Consider the following 20,317-nt stretch of genomic DNA (forward strand, 5'->3'; position numbering starts at 1 on the left):
TCTTTATTTTTCTTGACTCTCTGTGTTGGTTTCTGTGCATTAAACAGTCATCTCTCCTAGTCTTGACAGAGTGGTCCCAAGAAGATGAACTCATCAGTCAGCCTGGCCCAGATTCCTGGTTGTCTCTCAAACCTTTGTGATTGTCAAAGCCACTGTCTTTGTCTTCAGTAGCTCTGCCTGTTTGAGCATGTGTCAAGACCTATCAGTGTCCCCAAAGAAAGGATTTCAGTCAGTAACTTGATGCACACAGATTAAAAGCTGTACCCTCAAGCAGCACCTGTGCTGAGTGTATATATATATATAGTTAAGTATATATATATAGTATAAGTTAAGTATAGTATAGTTAAGTATATATATAGTTAAGCCCGTTCCAGGGAGAAACTAGGAGATGTGTGTTTTTCCTGCACCCTTTCACTGAGCCCAGGTATATAGCCCTGGGGCTGGGTGGCCAAGGCAATGGGGCTGGAGTTCTTTTGTGCCTATTTAAAACCTGCTTGTTTGCCATAGTCCTGTGGGACTTGTGATTCTAAGTTCCATTGGCTATCAAAGCCCAGGGGCCCATCCTTCTCAGGTGACAATAACTGAAGTTAGTGTGTAAAACATGTGTATAAGCCAACATGTATATAAGCTCCCTTCAGAGAGATGCTAGCAATCTGGTTTTACCTTTGGAATGAGCCAGAGGGAGAAAGCAGAGGAAGTACCTAAAGGCTCTCTCAGCCTTTAGGAAGGATTTCAGCCAGCTCCTAGATGCAAGCTAAATTAGAATCTGAACCCTCAAGCAGTAGCTTGTAAAATATGCAGTCACATTGCTTTCAGGGAAAGACTGGGTGATAGGCTTTTTTTGCCTGATTTCTCAGAACTGATCGTAGGAGCATAGCCACAGTGAGTACCTCATATCCATTAAGACCTGTTTCTTTGTTTGTATAGTCTTGTGTGTCTCATGGACACAAGCCTTATTGGCTTTCAGAGCTAGGTGTTTTGGAGGCCCATCCCTTTCTTGAATGGTTATCTTTAAAATCAGGATGCTAGATGTGCAGTCCAGACCCTTCATTCTTCATGGAGACGCTGAGGAATCCCTGTGGATCCTGATTATATGGCACTGAGCCAGGGATGGAGTTTATGGTGAGACTGTGTCTCAGTCTTTCCTGTCAGTATTGTTGATGTGTCAGTGTGGGTATTTTCTCATTTGCTTGATGTGGAAAAGTCACACAGCTAGTTTCTGGATTTCTTTCAGAGGGAACTGCTCCATGTGTAGCTATACATTCAATGCATCCAAGGGAGGAAGGAAGTTTAGTAGCCTCCTATCTCACCATTTTGGTTCCTCCTTGGCATTTTTACTTTTTTTCTTTTTTTTTTTTCCCAGAAAGAACTAGAGAAGCAGAAGAGAATTAAGAGGAACCAGCAGCTGGAAGCAATAGCCAAAGAACACTATGAAAGGGTATTGCTAAGAAAGAAAGGTCTGGAGCCTTGGAAGAGGCTAAGAATGCAGAGCGTGCAAAACCTCAAGGTATAGTGTCACACTCTTACCCACCTCCCGCCCAAAACCAACAGGTGCACTTTCAAATAAACACCCAATTAGGCCTTGGAGGTTGTTTGGAGATTTAAAAGTCAGAAAGATAAATGAATTGAGTGTGGATATTTGTTTGTTTCAGGTAACAGTTTGAATTTGGTCTTCCAAGGTAGGTAAAGACTTCTGTAACTGAATACGTTAGAAAGAACTAGAGTTCATTTTTTATTAGAGACCTCCAAGGCAGGATGAATAGAGGCTTCTCTCAATTTTAGCAGTGTGTAGCTAAAACAGCAGTGTATAGTTAGCTATGTAATAAAGGAAAAATCATTACCATAAGGTATACCAATCAGACTTCTGCTGCAATAAAGCTGCCTAACAAATGGCCCTAAAATGCTGTGGCTTACAATCCAAGTATTTATTTCCCACTAAAGTTTAGGTTGAGTTCAGGTCTCTCCACAGCCTCTCTTACTGGCTCCAGCGGTTTTTCAGGGGAAGCTTTCACCTGGCAAATGTCAAGTACAAAAGCCAGACCCAATTATGTAAACGCTTATGAAACCTGGGCTTGTATCATGTCCACTAACATTCCATTGGCCACGGAAAGTCATAGGGCCAAACTCAGGGTCACTGAGGGGAGAAAGGGTCTCTCCCTACTCCACTGGGAGACAGGATGAAATCACAAGCAAGCTATGGGTGTCTAATCCTGTTATCAGGAACAGTAGTCCATTCTACCATACAGAGATAAATGAAATCAAATACCACTGAAATTCAAATTTATCCAGTGCACAGAACAGAGCATTTAACTAAATAATCAAAAGCTCAAAATAGATAAAATGTTATCTGTAGAATTCTATTTCATAATAAGGTCAGTAATGCATACTAGTTATGACCACTCTTGTTTATACATTTGGCCAAGTGAATACTGAAAAGTAAGGCTAATAGTTTTGGTTTTGAAAACTAGGATTAAAGATGAACAATATGTGAAGTAATTAGCCTCCAACTAATAAAAAAATTAAAAAAAAAAAAAAGATGAACAATAATGTCCTACATCATAAGAAACCTTGCAAGTTATACCTTTGTTAATGTGACTCAGGTTACTCTTTTCCCTCCCCTAGCCAATCTGTTCACCCTTCATCTCTTTGTTCTCTTCTATTTTCACTTTCTTTTCCTTTTTATCTTTTGTAAATGCCCTCCATACTGTTTTTCTATGTCCCCGATTTTTTGTCCTCTGCCCCTTAGTGTTCTGGAACTACTGAGTATCCCAAACCAGCTAATGAGGACAATTTATGGTGGTCAGGCCTGAGGGCATGAGGAGCTCTCCGATTGGAGGCTTTGCCCCATCTGTGCCCCAAAGTGAAAAGTCGCTCAGTCATGTCCGACTCTTTGCAACCCCATGGACTGTGCAGTCCATGGAATTCTCTAGGCCAGAATACTGGAGTGGGTAGCCTTTGCCTTCTCCAGGGGATCTTCCCAACCCAGGGATCGAACCCAGGTCTCCCACATTGCAGGCAGATTCTTTACATTATTTTCCTGATAATGATATGGGAGGGCTAAGCCTTAATCTACTGAGTAAACGAATGTGGAAATGAAATTTGAATGGAAGTTTGCTTCTTGTAATATACTACCACAAAGATTAGTCATATCAAATAGTTTGCTATCCATTTGCATGCTCCTAGTTTTATTTTATCTGGCTTTTGTCTATTTTTTTGTTTTTAATTATTAATACACAAAAAGCAGACAGGGAGTATAGTAACTCACTCTTATATTCTTATCAGCTCTTCTTTTTTGGGCCATGTTTTTGATTGAAAAAAATCAAAGGTATAAAATTTACGAAGAAAATATGGGTGAATTTTATCTTGGGTGAATGACCCAAGATAAAATGGGTGAATAATCCATTATTATGGGTGAATAACCAAATTTTTTTTAATATCTATTTGGCTGCAGCAGGTTGTAGTTGCATTACTGCAAGGGATCTTTGCTACCACATGCAGGGTGTTTGTTGTGGCATGCAGGATCTTTAGTTGAGGCATGCTGAATCTAGTTCCCTGACCAGGAATGGAACCCTGCACTGGGAGTTTGAAGTCAGCCACTGGACCACCAAGAAAGTCCCCCAAATTAAGTTTTTAAAAATTTATTTATAAGAATGTAAAAAGAAACCAGAGTTTGAATTCAAAATGACAGCATAGGCTTTAAATATAGAAAAACCTAATTAAAATAAAACCAGGGAAACACAGATATGAATCCAGCATTTCCAAACTTTCCTATTCATAAAACCATCTGGAAAGCTTGTAAAAATGCATGTTCCTGTTCCCACCCACAGGTGTTCTCAGTAGCTCTGCATTGTTGGCTGGGGTGGTGGGGGTGGTGTGTCAGGGAATCTGCATTTTTAAAAAGTAGTCCAGGGCCTTCCCTGGTGACCCAGTGGTTAAGACTCCACCTTCCAGCGCAAGGGACATGGGTTCAATCCCTGGTCAAGGAACTATGATCCCATGTGCCATGGCCAAAAAAAATTTTTTAAAGAAAAAAAAAAGTAGCCCGGGAGATTCTGATCCAAGTAGTCTGAGCACCACATTTTGCGAACCACCTCTCTAGACTGTATTGAACAAGTGTGTTAGTTTCCTATACTGTTGTAACAAATTACCACAAACAGTGTCTTAAAACACAAATTTTGTTATCTTAAATTTCTGTTTAAGTCAGAAGTCCAAAATCAGACTTCCTGGGCTGAAGTCAAAGTGTCAGTAGGACAAGTTCCTCCTGGAGGTTCCGGGAGAGACTCTTGTCTTCTGGCTTTTTTCAGCTTCCACTGGGCTGCTTGCATTTCATTGTCCATAGCCCCTTCCTCAATTCTCTCTTGATCCCTTACTTTGATGTCACATCTCATATTGATGCTGTTCCTCCTGCCTCCCTCTTACAAGAACTCTTGTGATTACGTTTAGAGCTCTGCCATATAATCCAGGACCATCTCCCCATCTTAAGATCCTTCACTTAATCACATTTGCAAAATCCCTTTTACCTTGTAAGGTAACATATCTGCAGGTTCCAGGGATTAGCCTGTGGCCATCCTGAGAGCCACTGTTCAGCCTACCACACAGGATAATAGAATGTTAGAATACTAGTAATCCTCTCCCATCTCTTTCAATTTGTAAAGAAACTGAGCCTTAGAAAGGAAAACTCACTTGCTTAAGGTCACACAGCACATTGGTCACAAAGCTAGGAGGGAACTCAGCAACCCCTTCCTCCAAAACCCCTGCCCAGTTCCGGCATGTCTTCTGTGCTGTGTAGGAATCAGAGAGATATGTAGATACCAACCACCAGCTGAAAGTTTAAAAAAGAAAGAAAAATGCAAATCAAAACCACAATGAGGTGCCATTACACACCAGTCAGGATGGCTGCTATCCAAAAGTCTACAAGCAATAAATGCTGGAGAGGGTGTGGAGAAAAGGGAACCCTCTTACACTGTTGGTGGGAATGCAAACTAGTACAGCCACTATGGAAAACAGTGTGGAGATTCCTTAAAAAACTGGAAATAGAACTGCCATATGACCCAGCAATCCCACTTCTGGGCATATACACTGAGGAAACCAGATCTGAAAGAGACACGTGCACCCCAATGTTCATCGCAGCACTGTTTATAATAGCCAGGACATGGAAGCAACCTAGATGCCCATCAGCAGATGAATGGATAAGGAAGCTGTGGTACATATACACCATGGAATATTACTCAGCCGTTAAAAAGAACTCATTAGAATCAGTTCTAATGAGATGGATGAAACTGGAGCCCATTATACAGAGTGAAGTAAGACAGAAAGATAAAGAACATTACAGCATACTAACACATATATATGGAATTTAGAAAGATAGTAATGATAACCCTATATGCAAAACAGAAAAAGAGACACAGATGTACAGAACAGACTTTTGAACTCTGTGGGAGAAGGCGAGGGTGGGATGTTTCGAAAGAACAGCATGTATGTTATCTATGGTGAAACAGATCACCAGCCCAGGTGGGATGCATGAGACAAGTGCTCGGGGCTGGTGCACTGGGAAGACCCAGAGGAATCGGGTGGAGAGGGAGGTGGGAGGGGGGATCGGGATGGGGAATACGTGTAACTCTATGGCTGATTCATATCAATGTATGACAAAACCCACTGAAATGTTGTGAAGTAATTAGCCTCCAACTAATTTTAAAAAAAAAGGAAAAAATAAAATAAAATGTATATTATGGAAAAAAAAATAAAGAAAAAGAAGTAACAGTGCTGGAGAATAGTAAGAGGAAGCAGTAGCTTCTTTATCCATCAGAGCTGACTTCCAGGAAAGGATAAAAAAAATTAAGAATGAAAGAGGATCCAGTTAAACAGTTACTGGCTTCTTTATACTGCATTTTTGTGTTGTTTTCAGAAGAGTTATTTAGCATTTTCCCTACAACTCACATGTACTGTATTCCATTAGGCATCTTCTGACTATCTTTTTCTCCTTGGTTCTCTTGTGTTTTCCTCTAAGGGCGGGTAGGAGACAGTGTGTTTCTGGCTCCTCTTGCCTTTTGGCTCCCAGGTGCCACAGAGACCTCCTGTGATGGTCATTTTGGCCAGTATATGTGACTGCCAAGGGACTCATTCAGGTCAGTCACATTCAAATTGCTCAGTGATGAGATGAGGCTTAGAAAAAATGCCCAGCTTTCTGGGGAGGACTAAGAGAGAAGGGCTTTTTCCTCTGACCTCTTGAAACAATGGAACAGTTACTTTTTAAAATCTATAAAGTCAGAGTTGTATGTTTATTTTGATAGAATGATACTCTGAGTAAGTTGGTAAGACATTAAATTATTCATCATGTTATTTTTCTATTAAATGATTCTGTGGTTTACTGATAAATTTCAATGTCTAAAGTTCAATGCTAGTGACAGCTCACTCTACAAAACAAATTCAAAGTATTGGCACTTCTTCAATTAGACAGTGGTTAAGTACATAATAAAGAGAGGTTTGCTATGCAGTTGCTGCCCAAGCTCCTAGAGATCAAAACAGACTGTTGCCAGCCACCCACTTCAAAACTCAATGCAAGTGACCTAATGGTCTTGGAGGTTGTTTATTCCATTTCCTTAATAACCAGACAGTCATTGTGGTCTTCAGGGAGTCAGCATTGAAAGGCTATGCATTCTGTGAATCTAAAATCCCCACATAATACAGTCAAAGTTTTTAGGACATAAATGAATGTCCTTAAGAGAGCAACTGCCTATGTGGGGTTAACAGCATCACTTGCCAAGGTGATGTGTATTTCCTTAAATGATTTAAGATATAAGAGATAATTTTCTTTTCTCATTTAAAACATTGTCCAGGTGGCCAAAGAGCATCACTCTTTGACCCTACAGAGGAAATGCCTGCTGACCTGGTTCCAGTGGAGTCAGGAAAGCCTGGCTAAGAAGATGGCCCAGGCTGATCAATTTTATTCACAAATATTGCTTAGGAGAGTCATCCGGAGCTGGCTACAGGTAAGGCCACAAGGAAGAGAGTTTTAAATACATGTCTCTGCCCAACCCTATGCAAGAAAAGTAGGTGTACTCCAGATGTCAACAGTCATTATGTTTTTTTCAAGAATAATATAGAAGAGGCAGTTCAGTCCGTTGCTTTGAAATGAATTTGAAAATGTCAAGTCAGTTTTTTGTTAGTATAAAACCTTAAGCACATTTCTTTTCACACAGAGAGATGCCTTTAAACTGTAATGTGTCACTACATCAGCTTTTATTTTTATACTAATCTGTTTCTTGTCCCATTATTGCTCAAGTGATTTTACTAGCAACCTGCCCCCTCAGTCTTAGAAGGGTCTCTCCCGCTCTGATTCCATTGCTATCTTTTTAACCCCTGACAGGATGTGGCCTTGGCTGCCACACCCTCCTTGTGCCTCCAGTGTCCTTTGTTTGTTTGGATTCTTTCTCTTTTGTACTATTTGCTCAAAATTTTTTGTCTATGATATTATATGCCTCACTTTTCCCCCTGTCTTCATCCCCAGCACCTGATTGATCTAGATGAAGAAGTAAGAAAACTGTGCGTACATTTTCTTCAGAAGAAGATTTTCAGGGCCTGGAGGGACATGGTCAGGGAAGCCAGGGTCGATTCTAAGAACAAGCACAAGATTGCAGTGGAGCACAGTGACAGGTGAGGTTTTCATCTCTGAAAATTCATTCACAATTTCACAATTGCCTGGGGCAGAGGCTAGAAGAGCTGACCACTTAGAGATACCCAGCAGGGTTGGCAGCCCCAGCTCGCCCCCTGACTTTATGGGTGAAGACGAGAGTAACCGCCTGGAACTCCAGGGTCCCCCTCTCTAAAATGAAGAGGAGGGGGAAAAGGATGCCTGCCTCCCTTTCTCACAGGATGGGTCAGAAAATAATGTGAAATACATGAAAAGGCACATAAGCAGAGGTCCTGTATTCTTTGTCATATAGTTTTATTTTCCTTTTTTCAAATATTCTTTATTGTGAAATACAATGCAAATATAGAAAGGTGCTAAATCATACCAGTGCAGCTTCATGAGCACTAGAAAGTGGATGACACTATCACCACTGTTACCACCCCTGAGGTTGAGAAGTAGGACACTGTTGACCCCACAAGTCCCCACGGGCTCCTCCCTAGTAACAAGTCCCATTGTCTCCTCACAGAGGTAAACTACTCTCCGGACCTTTATGATAAACACTTACTTGCACTTCTTTTATTTTTACCTCCTAAGTGTGAAGTCTGCAAGACTTGGAGCTTTATATTAGTAGAATCATACTATATGTCATGTTAATATTTATAATACAGTGATGACTTATTTAATTCAGTGTCTTTGGGAAATAAACTATTCCATATAAGTACACTAGGACTTCCCTGTAACTGAGATGGTAAAGAATCTGCCTGCAATGAAGGAGACCTGGGTTTGATCCCTGGGTCGGGAGGATCCTCTGGAGAAGGAAACGGCTACCCACACCAGTATTCTTGCCTGGAGAATCCCATGGACAGAGGAGCCTGGTGGGTTACAGTCCATGGGGCCGCACGACTAAGCGACTAACACTACTACTAAGTACATTATTTGTTTTCTGTCTTAAGCATTTTGGATAAAAATATTCTAAACTTCATTAGGTACTTCCCTTGGAAAGTAAGCCAATGATTTGTCCTTTATTGGTGATTTAATGTCATTTCTTACAGTTAATGTCGAGTTTCACCTTCAGGTTCTGAAGTGTGAAGACTGTTGTGAAGGTGTTTGTCCCTTTTCCCACTGTATCGATTCATTTTTGGTTGCTTTGTTTTCATTTGTGTGTATGAGGTGTGTGTGTGTATCTTTTTTTTTTCTCTCTTTTAATGTGTTTCTATTGTGTTGCCAGTGGGGTGCCCACCTCCAGCAAAACCGTGTTTAATTTACAAGTACTAAAATCTGTGGGCTGGGAAAACATAAGCAAGTTGATTCTAATTTTGTCTAAAATAAATAGGCAATGAATGAGGGTACTCAGAGGGCCTGCCTCTGAATAAAGGCCCGCATCTGAGCCTCCCTGTAAGCCTCCACTCCACCTCCCTATGACCTCTTTTATAAAATGAGGATAACTGCAGACCATCTTATGGGGTTGCTGTGAGGACTAAACAGGGTAACAAAGGACTTCAGTTAATGCACTGCTGACCCAAAATAATAGCTGTCTTTCTTGTTTTTGTTAATACATTATTATTAAATACCCTTTTTGTCCAAATCTTTGTTTTCTGTTTCTCAGCTGCCAAAAACAGACTGAGAGATTCACTGAGGCAGCTGCCTGATGCAACATGGGGGCAGTGAGAGGGCTTTCACACACACCGTTTCACCTGATGAGTGGAGGGGGGTGGTGGTATGTCGGGATTTGCATTTTCAGGTAAAGAAACTGAAGTTGCACTCGGTTGATGAATTGCCCAAATAACAGATGGTGGAGCCTGGACTCCAAATCAGGTTTGAGGTTTTCTGACTGTAAATCATTCTCTTCTTGCTAAGTCAGTCTTCTTCCCTGCTTTTCTAATTCAATCTCATTTGTAAACTAAAATACGATAGTAAGATAGTGATCCTATTCAGAGTGTAAAGTAACAACATCAGTGCGTGAATCCACACAGTCAACAAGAATCTCAGCCAGCATCCACTTGGTGTAAAAGTACTGCAGTGACTTCATCTCTTCCTGCTCTGCACCTTGTTCACACAGTCCAGCCCCACTAGTCTCCCTCAGCGTTCCTTGGACAAACACTCACACCTGCTTCACAGCTCTCGCATGACCCAGAACTCCTCACCAGTCGGGTTTCCTCTCAAATGCACGCCAACTGCCTGCATTCGTTTCTCTCCAGTAACCTGCCTTATTTTCTTCACAGCACTGAAGACCCTGAAATTGTCATTTACTGTTTACGTGTTTATCATCTTTCAGTCCCCATCACATCTTGCTTGCAACTGTATCCTCAGCATGACAAAGCCTAGTACATGGTTGCATGATAGATTTTTGGTACATGAATGGATGTTTTATTGCCAGAGTAACACTAACATTTAGTCACAGATCTTTTAAAAGGAACTTTTAACACTTCAAAATTGATACTGAGTTCTTAATTCAACTTTATTTGAATGAAAGAATATTGTACAGAAAAGCTGTGGATGAAAAATCTCAGTACTACTGAGAAAGATGATTCCTAATAAGACCATGAGGTTTAATTCTGCATATCTGTATCACTTCTAGGTATATATAATTTGTAATTGGGTAGATTTATAATGTTAACAAATCTGATATTTTATACATGGCAGGACTAAGAGATGTCTCCAGACATGAGTCTCTCATTATCAGTAGCTTTTGTGTAGATCTGCATTTAGAGCTTAGCTATGCACTTGGCCAGTTCTTCTCAACTGAACCAGTACTTCTTATTTTTCTGGTATTGCCTTGATACTGTAGTTCTTAACCACTTTGGAATCAAAGGCCCCTGTGAGGCAGTAATGAAAGTCACAGACCTGCTCTCTAAAAAATGCACATATGCACATTACATACAACTTCACACAAATTGTCAAGGAGTTTATGAATGTTTGTCAAGGAACTCAGGTGAATGGATGTAGGAAGGTAGATAGAGGTAGACAGATATAGATGGGTAGGCAGGTAAGACTATAAATAAGCACAAAACAAGTGAATGTGACCATGTGCTTTAGGAGTTCAGAGGAAGGAAGATAAATGTAGGCAGAAAATTCCCCCAAGGGGCAGAGTTGTTAGGATAGAACAGTAGTAGCTAAAATGCAGAAGTCAGAAAATGGGAGTGTTGCCAGAAAAAAGGTGTGAAAAGCAGGTGAGAGTGGGAGATAGGGTCAGTGGAGCCAAGTACAGAAAGCTATCAATGGTCAAAATGGATGCTAGATGGATGAAAGAAGAAATAAAATGAAGCAGCTGCACTCCTTGAAGCCTTTTTTAACTGAACAGTAATACCTCCACCAAACAAACAAAAATCAACATTATCAGAAATATCAACTATCAGCCATGAAATTAATGGGAGCTGAAATGCATTCTAGGGGGGGTCTTCATTAGAAGGTCAAGAAGCCAGAATAAGCCCCATTTATGCCACTACTCAAAATTCTCCAAGCCAGGCTTCAGCAATATGTGAACCAAGAACTTCCAGATGTTCAAGCTGGTTTTAGAAAAGGCAGAGGAACCAGATATCAAATTGCCAATATCCGCTGGATCATCGAAAAAGCAAGAGAGTTCCAGAAAAACATCTATTTCTGCTTGATTGACTATGCCAAAGCCTTCAACTGTGTGGATCACAATAAACTGTGGAAAATTCTTCAAGAGATGGGAATACCAGACCACCTGACCTGCCTCTTGAGAAACCTGTATGCAGGTCAGGAAGCAACAGTTAGAACCGGACATGGAACAACAGACTGGTTCCAAATAGAAAAAGGAGTACTTCAAGGCTGTATATTGTCACCTTGCTTATTTAACTTCTATGCAGAGTACTTCATGAGAAACTCTGGGCTGGAAGAAGCACAAGCTGGAATCAAGATTGCCGGGAGAAATATCAATAACCTCAGATATGCAGATGACACCACCCTTATGGCAGAAAGTGAAGAGGAACTAAAGAGCCTCTTGATGAAAGTGAAAGAGGAGAGTGAAAAGGTTGGCTTAAATCTTAACATTCAAAAAACTAAGATCATGGCATCTGGTCCCATCACCTCATGGGAAATAGATGGGGAGACAGTGGAAACAGTGTCAGACTTTATTTTTTTGGGCTCCAAAATCACTGCAGATGGTGACTGCAGCCATGAAATTAAAAGATGGCTTACTCCTTGGAAGGAAAGTTTTGACCAACCTAGATAGCATGTTAAAAAGCAGAGACATTACTTTGCCAACAAAGGTCCGTCTGGTCAGGCTATGGTTTTTCCAGTGGTCATGTATGGATATGAGAGTTGGACTGTGAAGAAAGCTGAGTGCCGAAAAATTGATGCTTTTGAACTATGGTGTTGGAGAAGACTCTTGAGAGTCCCTTGGACTGCAAGGAGATCCAACCAGTCCATCCTAAAGGAGATCAGTCCTGGGTGTTCATTGGAAGGACTGATGTTGAAGCTGAAACTCCAATACTTAGGCCACCTCATGCGATGAGCTGACTCGTTGGAAAAGACCCTGATGCTAGGAGGGATTGGGGGCAGGAGGAGAAGGGGACGACAGAGGATGAGATAGCTGGATGGCATCACCGACTCGATGGGCATGAGTTTGAGTAAACTCCAGGAGTTGGTGATGGACAGGGAGGCCTGGCGTGCTGCGATTCATGGGGTCGCAAAGAGTCGGACACGACTGAGCAACTGAACTGAACTGATGCCCCTACTTTGGAGAAGGCAGTGGCAATTCACTCCAGTACTCTTACCTGGCAAATCCCATGGATGGAGGAGCCTTGTAGGCTGCAGTCCATGGGGTCACCAAGACTTGGACACAACTGAGCGACTTCACTTTCACTTTTCACTTTCATGCTTTGGAGAAGGAAATGACAACCCACTCCAGTGTTCTTGCCTGGAGAATCCCAGGGACGGGGGAGCCTGGTGGGCTGCCGTCTATGGGGTCATACAGAGTCGGACGCGACTGAAGTGACTTAGCAGTAGCAGCAGCAACATGCCACTATTTTTGAAAATATAAACTTAGCTATTCTTGCCTCTGCCTTTACTCAAGACATGCCCTCTTCTAGGAAGGCCTTTTCTTTGCCTGATACAAATTCAGTTCAGGATGGATCAAGATGGCAGAGTAGGAGGATATAGAGCTCACTTCTCCCCATAAGCACATCAAAAATATGTCTACACATGGAATAGTTCTCACAGAAAACTAACAGAAACCATCAGAAGAACTCTGTACAACCAAAGTTGCAAGAAAGATCTTCACTTAACAGGGTAGTACAGGAAAAAGGCACTGGGTCAGGACCTGGGCCCCTGGAGGCAGATCTAAAAGGAAGAGAAGGTTCATTTGGGCAGACCCTTGCCCTGGGGAGTGAGTAGACTGAGCTGCGGTTTGGGCATGCCAGTCCTGGGCTTCTGTGCGGGGGAGACAAGCCCCTTTGGCTGCTGAATCACTGGAACAAATAGAAGGGCTGGAGAACCCTAACTCTACTCACAAGGAGTGCACATAAGTTGGCTTGCCAACAACCAGGGCAGAGAAAGCCTTGCATTGGCAGCTGCTACCTTGCCAGACTCACTAATCCAAATGGGGTGAACACCCCTGCATTGCATGGGAGTCAACCAGGCCCAGGGAGGAGGCTCATCTAGGGACAGCCCAGAGGGATGTGATCCAAGTGGGGTGGTGGTGACCACTGTCAGAGCTCACTCCAGTGATGCCACAGGAGCACCCCAACTCCCACCCACTCCACACCACAGGTTAGCACTGGGTCTGGGGCAGACAGGTCCTGGGAGAAGGCTGTCACAGAAGCAGCCCAGATACCTCAATTCCTGCAACCACAATGCCCTGAACCTCAGCTCCAGCCTAGCAAATGCACCAGCCCCACCCACTCCACACTACAGCTTGCACCAGATCTGGGACAAAGACAGTGGGGAAGGAGACCTTGGCCTGCATCTGAGTGAGGCCCAGGTCACCTACTTAGGTGGTGCATTAGTAACTGCATGAGCCCTGTAAGTGCATGAGCCCCACTTACTCCAGCACTCCCCTCCTCTGGGGCAGGGCATGCACTCAAGGGGAATGGAACCTGATCCTCAGGGCTTCTATTCCAGCAACTGGTAGCCTGACAGGGTAGTGACTGCCACCAAGCAGAAAGTAAGTCCTGCCCTTGCACCAGATTTAGATCAAAACCACACCTCCATCAAGGTGACAATGGCTGGCACACCCTGAGGACAGATGTGGCTGGCTTTCATATCAAAACCAGCTCTCTCACCAAAAACACTGGACACACACAGTCTACACAGGGATCTCTCACATAGAAATACTCCTTCAACACCACAATGGATAACTAAATACATGGAGACAGAAAATGTAACTGAAAAGGAAGAGGAACTACTCCCAATTAAAAGAGCAAGAGAAGTCTCCTAAAAGAACAAATAATAAAACAGAGCTCACCACTCTACCAGATCCTCTGCCCAGCAAGATTAACATTTAGAACAGAATAAGAGATAAGAATTTCTCAGACAGGCAAACAGTAAAAGAATTCAGCAATACCAAATCTAACCTAAAAGAAATGTTGAAAGGTCTTCTCTAAATGGAAAGAATTCACAGAAAAGGGAAATTCCCAATAGGAAGAGCAAATATATAGTTAAGGATTGAAGATCACTTAAATAAGCCAGTACATAGATTAAAAAACAATGAAAAAATTTTAAAGAGATTATAACTACAATAAACAGTAAAAGGATAAACATGAAGACGTAAGACATAAAAATCACAAAACGTGGGTGAGGAGAGTATAAAAATGTAGATCTTTTAGAATGTGTTTGAATTTAAATGACTATTAGTTTAAAACAGGTAGATATATTTCTCGGCCAACATAATTGACCTCCATGATAACCACAAACAAAAAACACAATAGAGTCACAAAAACAAAAAAGAAAGGAATCAAGCATATTATAAAAGAAAATCATTAAACCACAAAAAAGAAAAACAAGAACTAAAAAAACAACTGGAGAACAAGGATTAAAAATGGCAATAAGTATACACCAATCAATAATTACTTTAAATGTTGATGGACAAAATGCTGCAATCAAAAAACATAGAGTGCAGGCTGGATTTAAAAAACAAAAACCTGCAATATGCTGCCTAAAAAGAGACTCACTTTAGGGCAAAAGACACATACAGACTGAAAATAAGGGGATCAAATAGAAACAACAAAGTGGGATAGCAATACTCATATCAGACAAATTTACAAGTTGGATTCATTCCAGGATCACAAGACTGGTTTAGCAATATACAAATCAGTGTGATACACCACATTAACAAAAGGAAAGACAAAAACCATGTGATCATCTCAATAGATGCAGAAAAAGCATTTGACAAAATTCAACATCCGTTCATGATAAAACTTTCACCAAAGTGGGTACAGAGGGAACATATCACAACATAATAAAGGTCATTTACAACAAATCCACAGCCAACACAATACTCGGTGCTGAAAAAATGAAAACCTTCCCAGTAAGTTCAGGAACAAGACAAGGATGCTCACTCTCACCACTTTTCAATATCAAATTTGAAGTCCTAGGCACAGCAATCAGACAAAAAAAATAAAAGTATCCAGATTTGAAGGGGAGAGGTAAAATTGTCACTGCAGAGAACCCAAAGTCTCTAAACAAAAACTATTAGAATAAATAAATTCAGCAAGGTAATAGGATAAAAAAAATGATACAACAGAAGTCTTGCATTTCTTTACACTAATAGTGAAATACCAGAAAGTTTAAAAACTATCCTGTTTAAAATCTCATCTAAAAAATAATATACCTAGGACCAAACATACAAGGAGGTGAAAGACCTGTATGCAGAAATGTATAAAACATTGACAAAGGAAATTCAAGATGACTCAGGAAATGGAAAGATATCCTGTGCTCTTGGATTGGAAGAATATTGTTAAAATGGCCATACTACCCAAAGAAATCTACAGATTTAATGTGTTCCCTATCAAAATATTCATGATACTTTTCACAGAAGTAGCATAATCCTAAAATTGATATGGAACAACAAAACACCCAGAATTGCTAAAGCAGTTCTGAGAAAAAAGAACAAAGTTGGAGATGCAACCCCTTCCAGACTTCAGACAATACTACAAAGCTACAGTAATCAAAACAAACAAAACAGATTTACAAATCAATGGAACAAAATAGACCAGAAATAAACCCATGCACCTGTGGTCAATTAATCTGTGATAAAAGAGGCAAGAATATACAATGGAGGAAAAAAAAAGTCTCTTCAACAAGTGGTGTTGGGAAAGCTAGACAGCTACATGTAAATCAATGAAATTAGAACATTCCCCCACACCATATACATAAATAAAATGGTTTAAAGACTTTAAGACAAGTGAACATAGTAAAAACATTCTTTGACATAAATCATAGCAATGTTTCCCAAGGCCAAAGAAATAAAAGCAAAATTTAATCAATCGGAACTAATCAAACTTAAAAGCTTTTGCAAAAGCAAAGAAAACTGTCAACAAAACAAAAAGAACCTACAAAATGGGAGAAAATGTTTGAAATGATTTGACCAACTAGGGGTTAACATCCAATATAAACAGCTCGTACAACTCAATATAGAAAAACAAACAACCCAATCAAAAAGTGGGCAGAAGACTTAGACACTTTTCCAAAGAAGACATACAGATGGCCAACAGGCACAAAGATACTCATTTATTACAGTAATGCAAATCAAAGCTACAGGGTTATCACCTCACACTAGTCAGAATGACTATCATCAAAAAGTATGAATAATACATGCTGGAGAGGCTGTGGAGGAAACCTTGTACAGTGTTGATGGGGCTTGTAAATTGGTGCATCCACTACGGAAGGATGGAGGTTCCTTGTGAAACTGGAAGGCTGCACTGTGAGCCATGAGCTACAGGGGGATTCATGACCTCTGGAGGAGAGGCTTGATCACTCGAAGGTTTTGTGTAATAAAGTTTTATTAAAGTATAAAGGAATAGAGGAAGCTTCTGACACAGACTTCAGAAGGGGACAGAAAGAGTGCCCCCTTGTTAGTTTTTAGCAAGGAGTTATATATCTGTTGGCAAGTTGCTGACCAGATAAAGAATCACCTCAAAACTGAGAGAGTTGCATCAGGGCTCTTTCCCACAACATGCATTTTGAGATAGCATTGGCACAAGGTGAGTCATCCCCCGCCTTAAAACAATTGACATGAATCTTAACGAAAGGCAGGTTTCCAAGCAAATATATAGTTTCATTAACATAGCTTAAGAGAACATTTCCATGAGTAAGACATTCTGGTTTGTTGAGCCATTACAGGTTCAAGGTTTGAGTCTTTAGGCCTAACCCACTTGAAGAAAGGCAGATTCCAAGGCAAATACATAACTCATTAACATAGCTTAAGAAAAATATTTCCATAAGAAAAATGTATTGATTAACTCAAGGTTTGAGAAAAGGCAGAACCAGGTGTTGCCATGACAACACAGAATTGAAAAGAAACCTTTTAATTTTGCATAAAGAAAGAAAAAAAAAAAAGTCTGCCACTTGCAGTTTATTTCCTCTACTTGAGGACCCCTAGCCTTCCTACCTGTTACCCTCTCAAAACTAAAGCTACCATATGATCCTGCAATCCCACACCTGGGTATATATCCAGAAAAAATGAAAATTTTAATTCAAAAAGATGCATGCACTCCAAAGTTCACAGTAGCAATTTACAATAGCCAAGACATAGAAGCAAACCAAGTGCCCATCAACAGATAACTGGCTTAAGAAGATGGCTGAATAATATTTCATTCATACAATGCAATATTAACTAGCCATTGAAAAAGAGTGAAATATTGACACTTGCAGCAACATGGATGAACCTAGAGAGTATCATACTAAGTGAATTAAATCAGAGAAAAACAAATACTATATGATATCACTTTTATGTGGCATCTAAAATAATACAAATGAAAGTATGCACAAAACAGAAACAGACTTACAGACACAGAAAACAAACTTATGGTTACCAAAGTAGAAAAAGAAGGGAGAAGGGGCAAATTAGGAGTATGAGATTAACAGACACAAACTACTGTACATAAAATAGAAAGGCAACAAGTATTTACTGTACAGCACAGGAATCACACCCAGTATCTTGTAGGAATCTATTAATATAAAGAAAAATAACATGAAAAAAAGTTCTGGAGATTATGAACAATTAGCATTCAGTTAACAAATACCACTTTATATTCAGAATGTAATATTACAATGTAAATAAAAGCAGTTACTACTTAAATTGTCACTTTACCTCAACTGCCATAAAAATACAAACAAAACAGTCATATATCAAATTTTTAAAAGTTCAGACATCATCTCTTTCAAAACCTTCTGATGCTCCTCACCACCAGACCAGGCAGTAAGTACCCTGCAGGATCTCCACCACCGTAGCTCCCTGCAGCACTGAGGTGATCTGTTCGCCAGGTTAAACCCTATTGGGGCAGAGACTGGGCTACCTTTCTATCCCTGGGGCAAAGCTGGAGTGGGCACTAAGGAATCCCGTAGTCATGCTATCCTAACAGGCCATCGCCTGCCTCCCTATGACAACAGACACCCCCGCTTCAACATGTGAGTCTCTGGACCATGTTTTCAGATCCTGACCCAAGGGTGTTTTTATCGTCAACTAAAATTCAAGACCGTCGTTGGAGGTGAGGTTTTTTAAATCTCAGTGGGCTTTTTAAACCATATGTCCAAGCACCAGGACCTCGATGCTTGTAACTGGCGTGTGCTGCACAGGCCGCACGCAGTTTCCCAGCATCTCCACCACAGGCGCCTTGGCTGCTCAAGCCCTCGCTCCTCTAGTCCCGGCTCAGCCATAAGGTGCAGGCTGGGGTCAGACACCCTGAGGAGTGTGTCCCCTGGCCTGTGCACTCAAGAGGCCACCGGGTGCTCGGCTCAGATGTCATCTTCTCACAGAGGGTTCCCCTGACCACCTGACAGAAAAGAAGAATAACCTGTCAGTTACTTCCACCCTCTTCTGTTGCTTCATTTTCTTCACCGAGTTCATACTGTCTGAATCCCAATTGTGACTTCCATACCTTCCCTATAACATTGTATTCACAATAAAGGTGATTTTTTAAAATTTTTCAGCACAGTTTGATGGAAAGTTAACTTTTCCTCAGTATATCACTTTTTCTCTTTTTATTCTTAAAGAAGGATTCTCTGGATCATGTTTCAGACATGGAAGAAGTTTGCAAAATTTACAAGAGAGGAAAGAGAAAAAGAAGAAAGGCGAGAGCAGCTCCGTAGGAAGGTCGCTGAAATTCTTCCAGACTTCCAGATGTTCACACTGCTGTGACTCGGCTGTACAGCGATCAGATGCTCAGCCCTTGGGTAAAGAGTCTGTGGTGGACAGGGGGCCACAGCCCACACGGGCGCAGTGCAGTGCCTACAATGGGAGTCTCATCAGTCCGTGTGTGGGTTACCTCCACCCACCCACATATACGTGCAAATATCTGGCTTATATTCTGTCACATGCTTTTTGGATCAAAGAAATTATTTTGTGAATGTATACTTCCTTCTTTGATTTCTCTTGGATTGCTAATCAGTCCAGTAAAGCGTTTATCACAGCAGAACCATCCAAAGGAACAGTCTTGGGCTCTGCTGTTCAGATGTACCCTATATATTTTTAGTATCATAAACTTTAAAAAGGACAGTGTTTGTTTGCCTAAGACTGTGCAGGAAAATGTGTCCTTATAGCTTAATGTGAATTGTTGACAAATGTAACTTTAACTGAATTGAAATTAAAAGTAGTGAGTACTTAGAAAAGGAGGGCGTCATCTAGTCCCTTAGCATCAGCAACAGGCATTCTGCCAGACCCTGTCAATTTTGCCCACCTGATGGAAAACTGTGAATCAAAAGGCACTCTGGGAAGCCGCTGCAAAGGGTAGCGGTGTGTCCTGATTTCAGAGAAACCGGGGCACCAAAGATACTTCTCCTCAGTGCACTTTTATAATGTGAAGAGAAGTCCAAAAGCAAAGACTATCAAAGGCCGTCCAGCAATCTGTTAAAATGTCAGCTCACGCTTCCAACTTGAAATAATACGTTCGATCTGTCTTCTAATCCTCAGCTCAGCTTGATCTGTGTATCAAGGTTGTTGTTCAGTTGCTGAGTAGTGTCCAACTCTTTGCGACCCCATGGACTGCAGCACCCCAGGCTTCCCAGCCATCTCCCAGAGTTTGCCCAAGTTCATGTCCATTGAATCAGTGATGCCATCCAACCATCTCATCCTCTGTCGCCCTCTTCTTCTTCTGTCTTCAGTCTTTCCCAGCATCAGGGTACTTATCTTGAATTCAAAGAATGTTTTAATCTTTAAGGTGCTAAAGAATGTAAAGACTGACCCAACACTCCTGTGAATCGTCTGAAAGAGTCACCAGCTAGAAAAAAAAGTTTTCATTACAAAGTACATGCTTATAACAACAAATTCAGGCAGTAAATGCACACAGTAAAATGAGACAGTCTCTTGCAGCCCTGAGGTAACTACAACTATTTGGTAAGCTTAAAATTTGAGTTGACAATGAAAATTCTGTGTGTTGTTCAATAAATCCTGTTATTGTCTCTTACTTCCTAGAAAGGATATCTAGCTACACCACCTACAAAGTGACATATCCTTCTTCTATGGAAGATGTGTTATGATTTACTCAGATACAAAAATAAAAAACACTA

General features: G+C 41.0%; 1 protein-coding gene across 6 annotated transcripts in view; it reads left to right on the plus strand.

Annotated features, from left to right (window-relative positions):
• The window catches only part of CCDC191 (coiled-coil domain containing 191), an 88,122-nt gene extending 68,852 nt beyond the window's left edge, over positions 1-19,270 (plus strand). For 4 of the 6 annotated variants that reach the window (XM_043874039.1, XM_043874038.1, XM_043874043.1 and 1 more), the window contains 4 exons: positions 1,364-1,507; positions 6,837-6,989; positions 7,508-7,653; positions 18,831-19,270. In XM_043874039.1, the coding sequence (XP_043729974.1) occupies positions 1,364-1,507; positions 6,837-6,989; positions 7,508-7,653; positions 18,831-19,158 (771 nt within the window). In that variant the 3' untranslated portion in view covers positions 19,159-19,270. Of the gene's footprint in view, positions 1-1,363; positions 1,508-6,836; positions 6,990-7,507; positions 7,654-18,805 lie in introns of all 6 variants that reach the window. The other 2 variants (XM_043874041.1, XM_043874040.1) reach the window with 2 other exon arrangements.
• Positions 19,271-20,317: the final 1,047 nt, after the last annotated feature.

The sequence above is a fragment of the Cervus elaphus genome, chromosome 19 (genome assembly GCF_910594005.1).
Source record: "Cervus elaphus chromosome 19, mCerEla1.1, whole genome shotgun sequence".
In the NCBI taxonomy this organism is placed as follows: domain Eukaryota; kingdom Metazoa; phylum Chordata; class Mammalia; order Artiodactyla; family Cervidae; genus Cervus; species Cervus elaphus.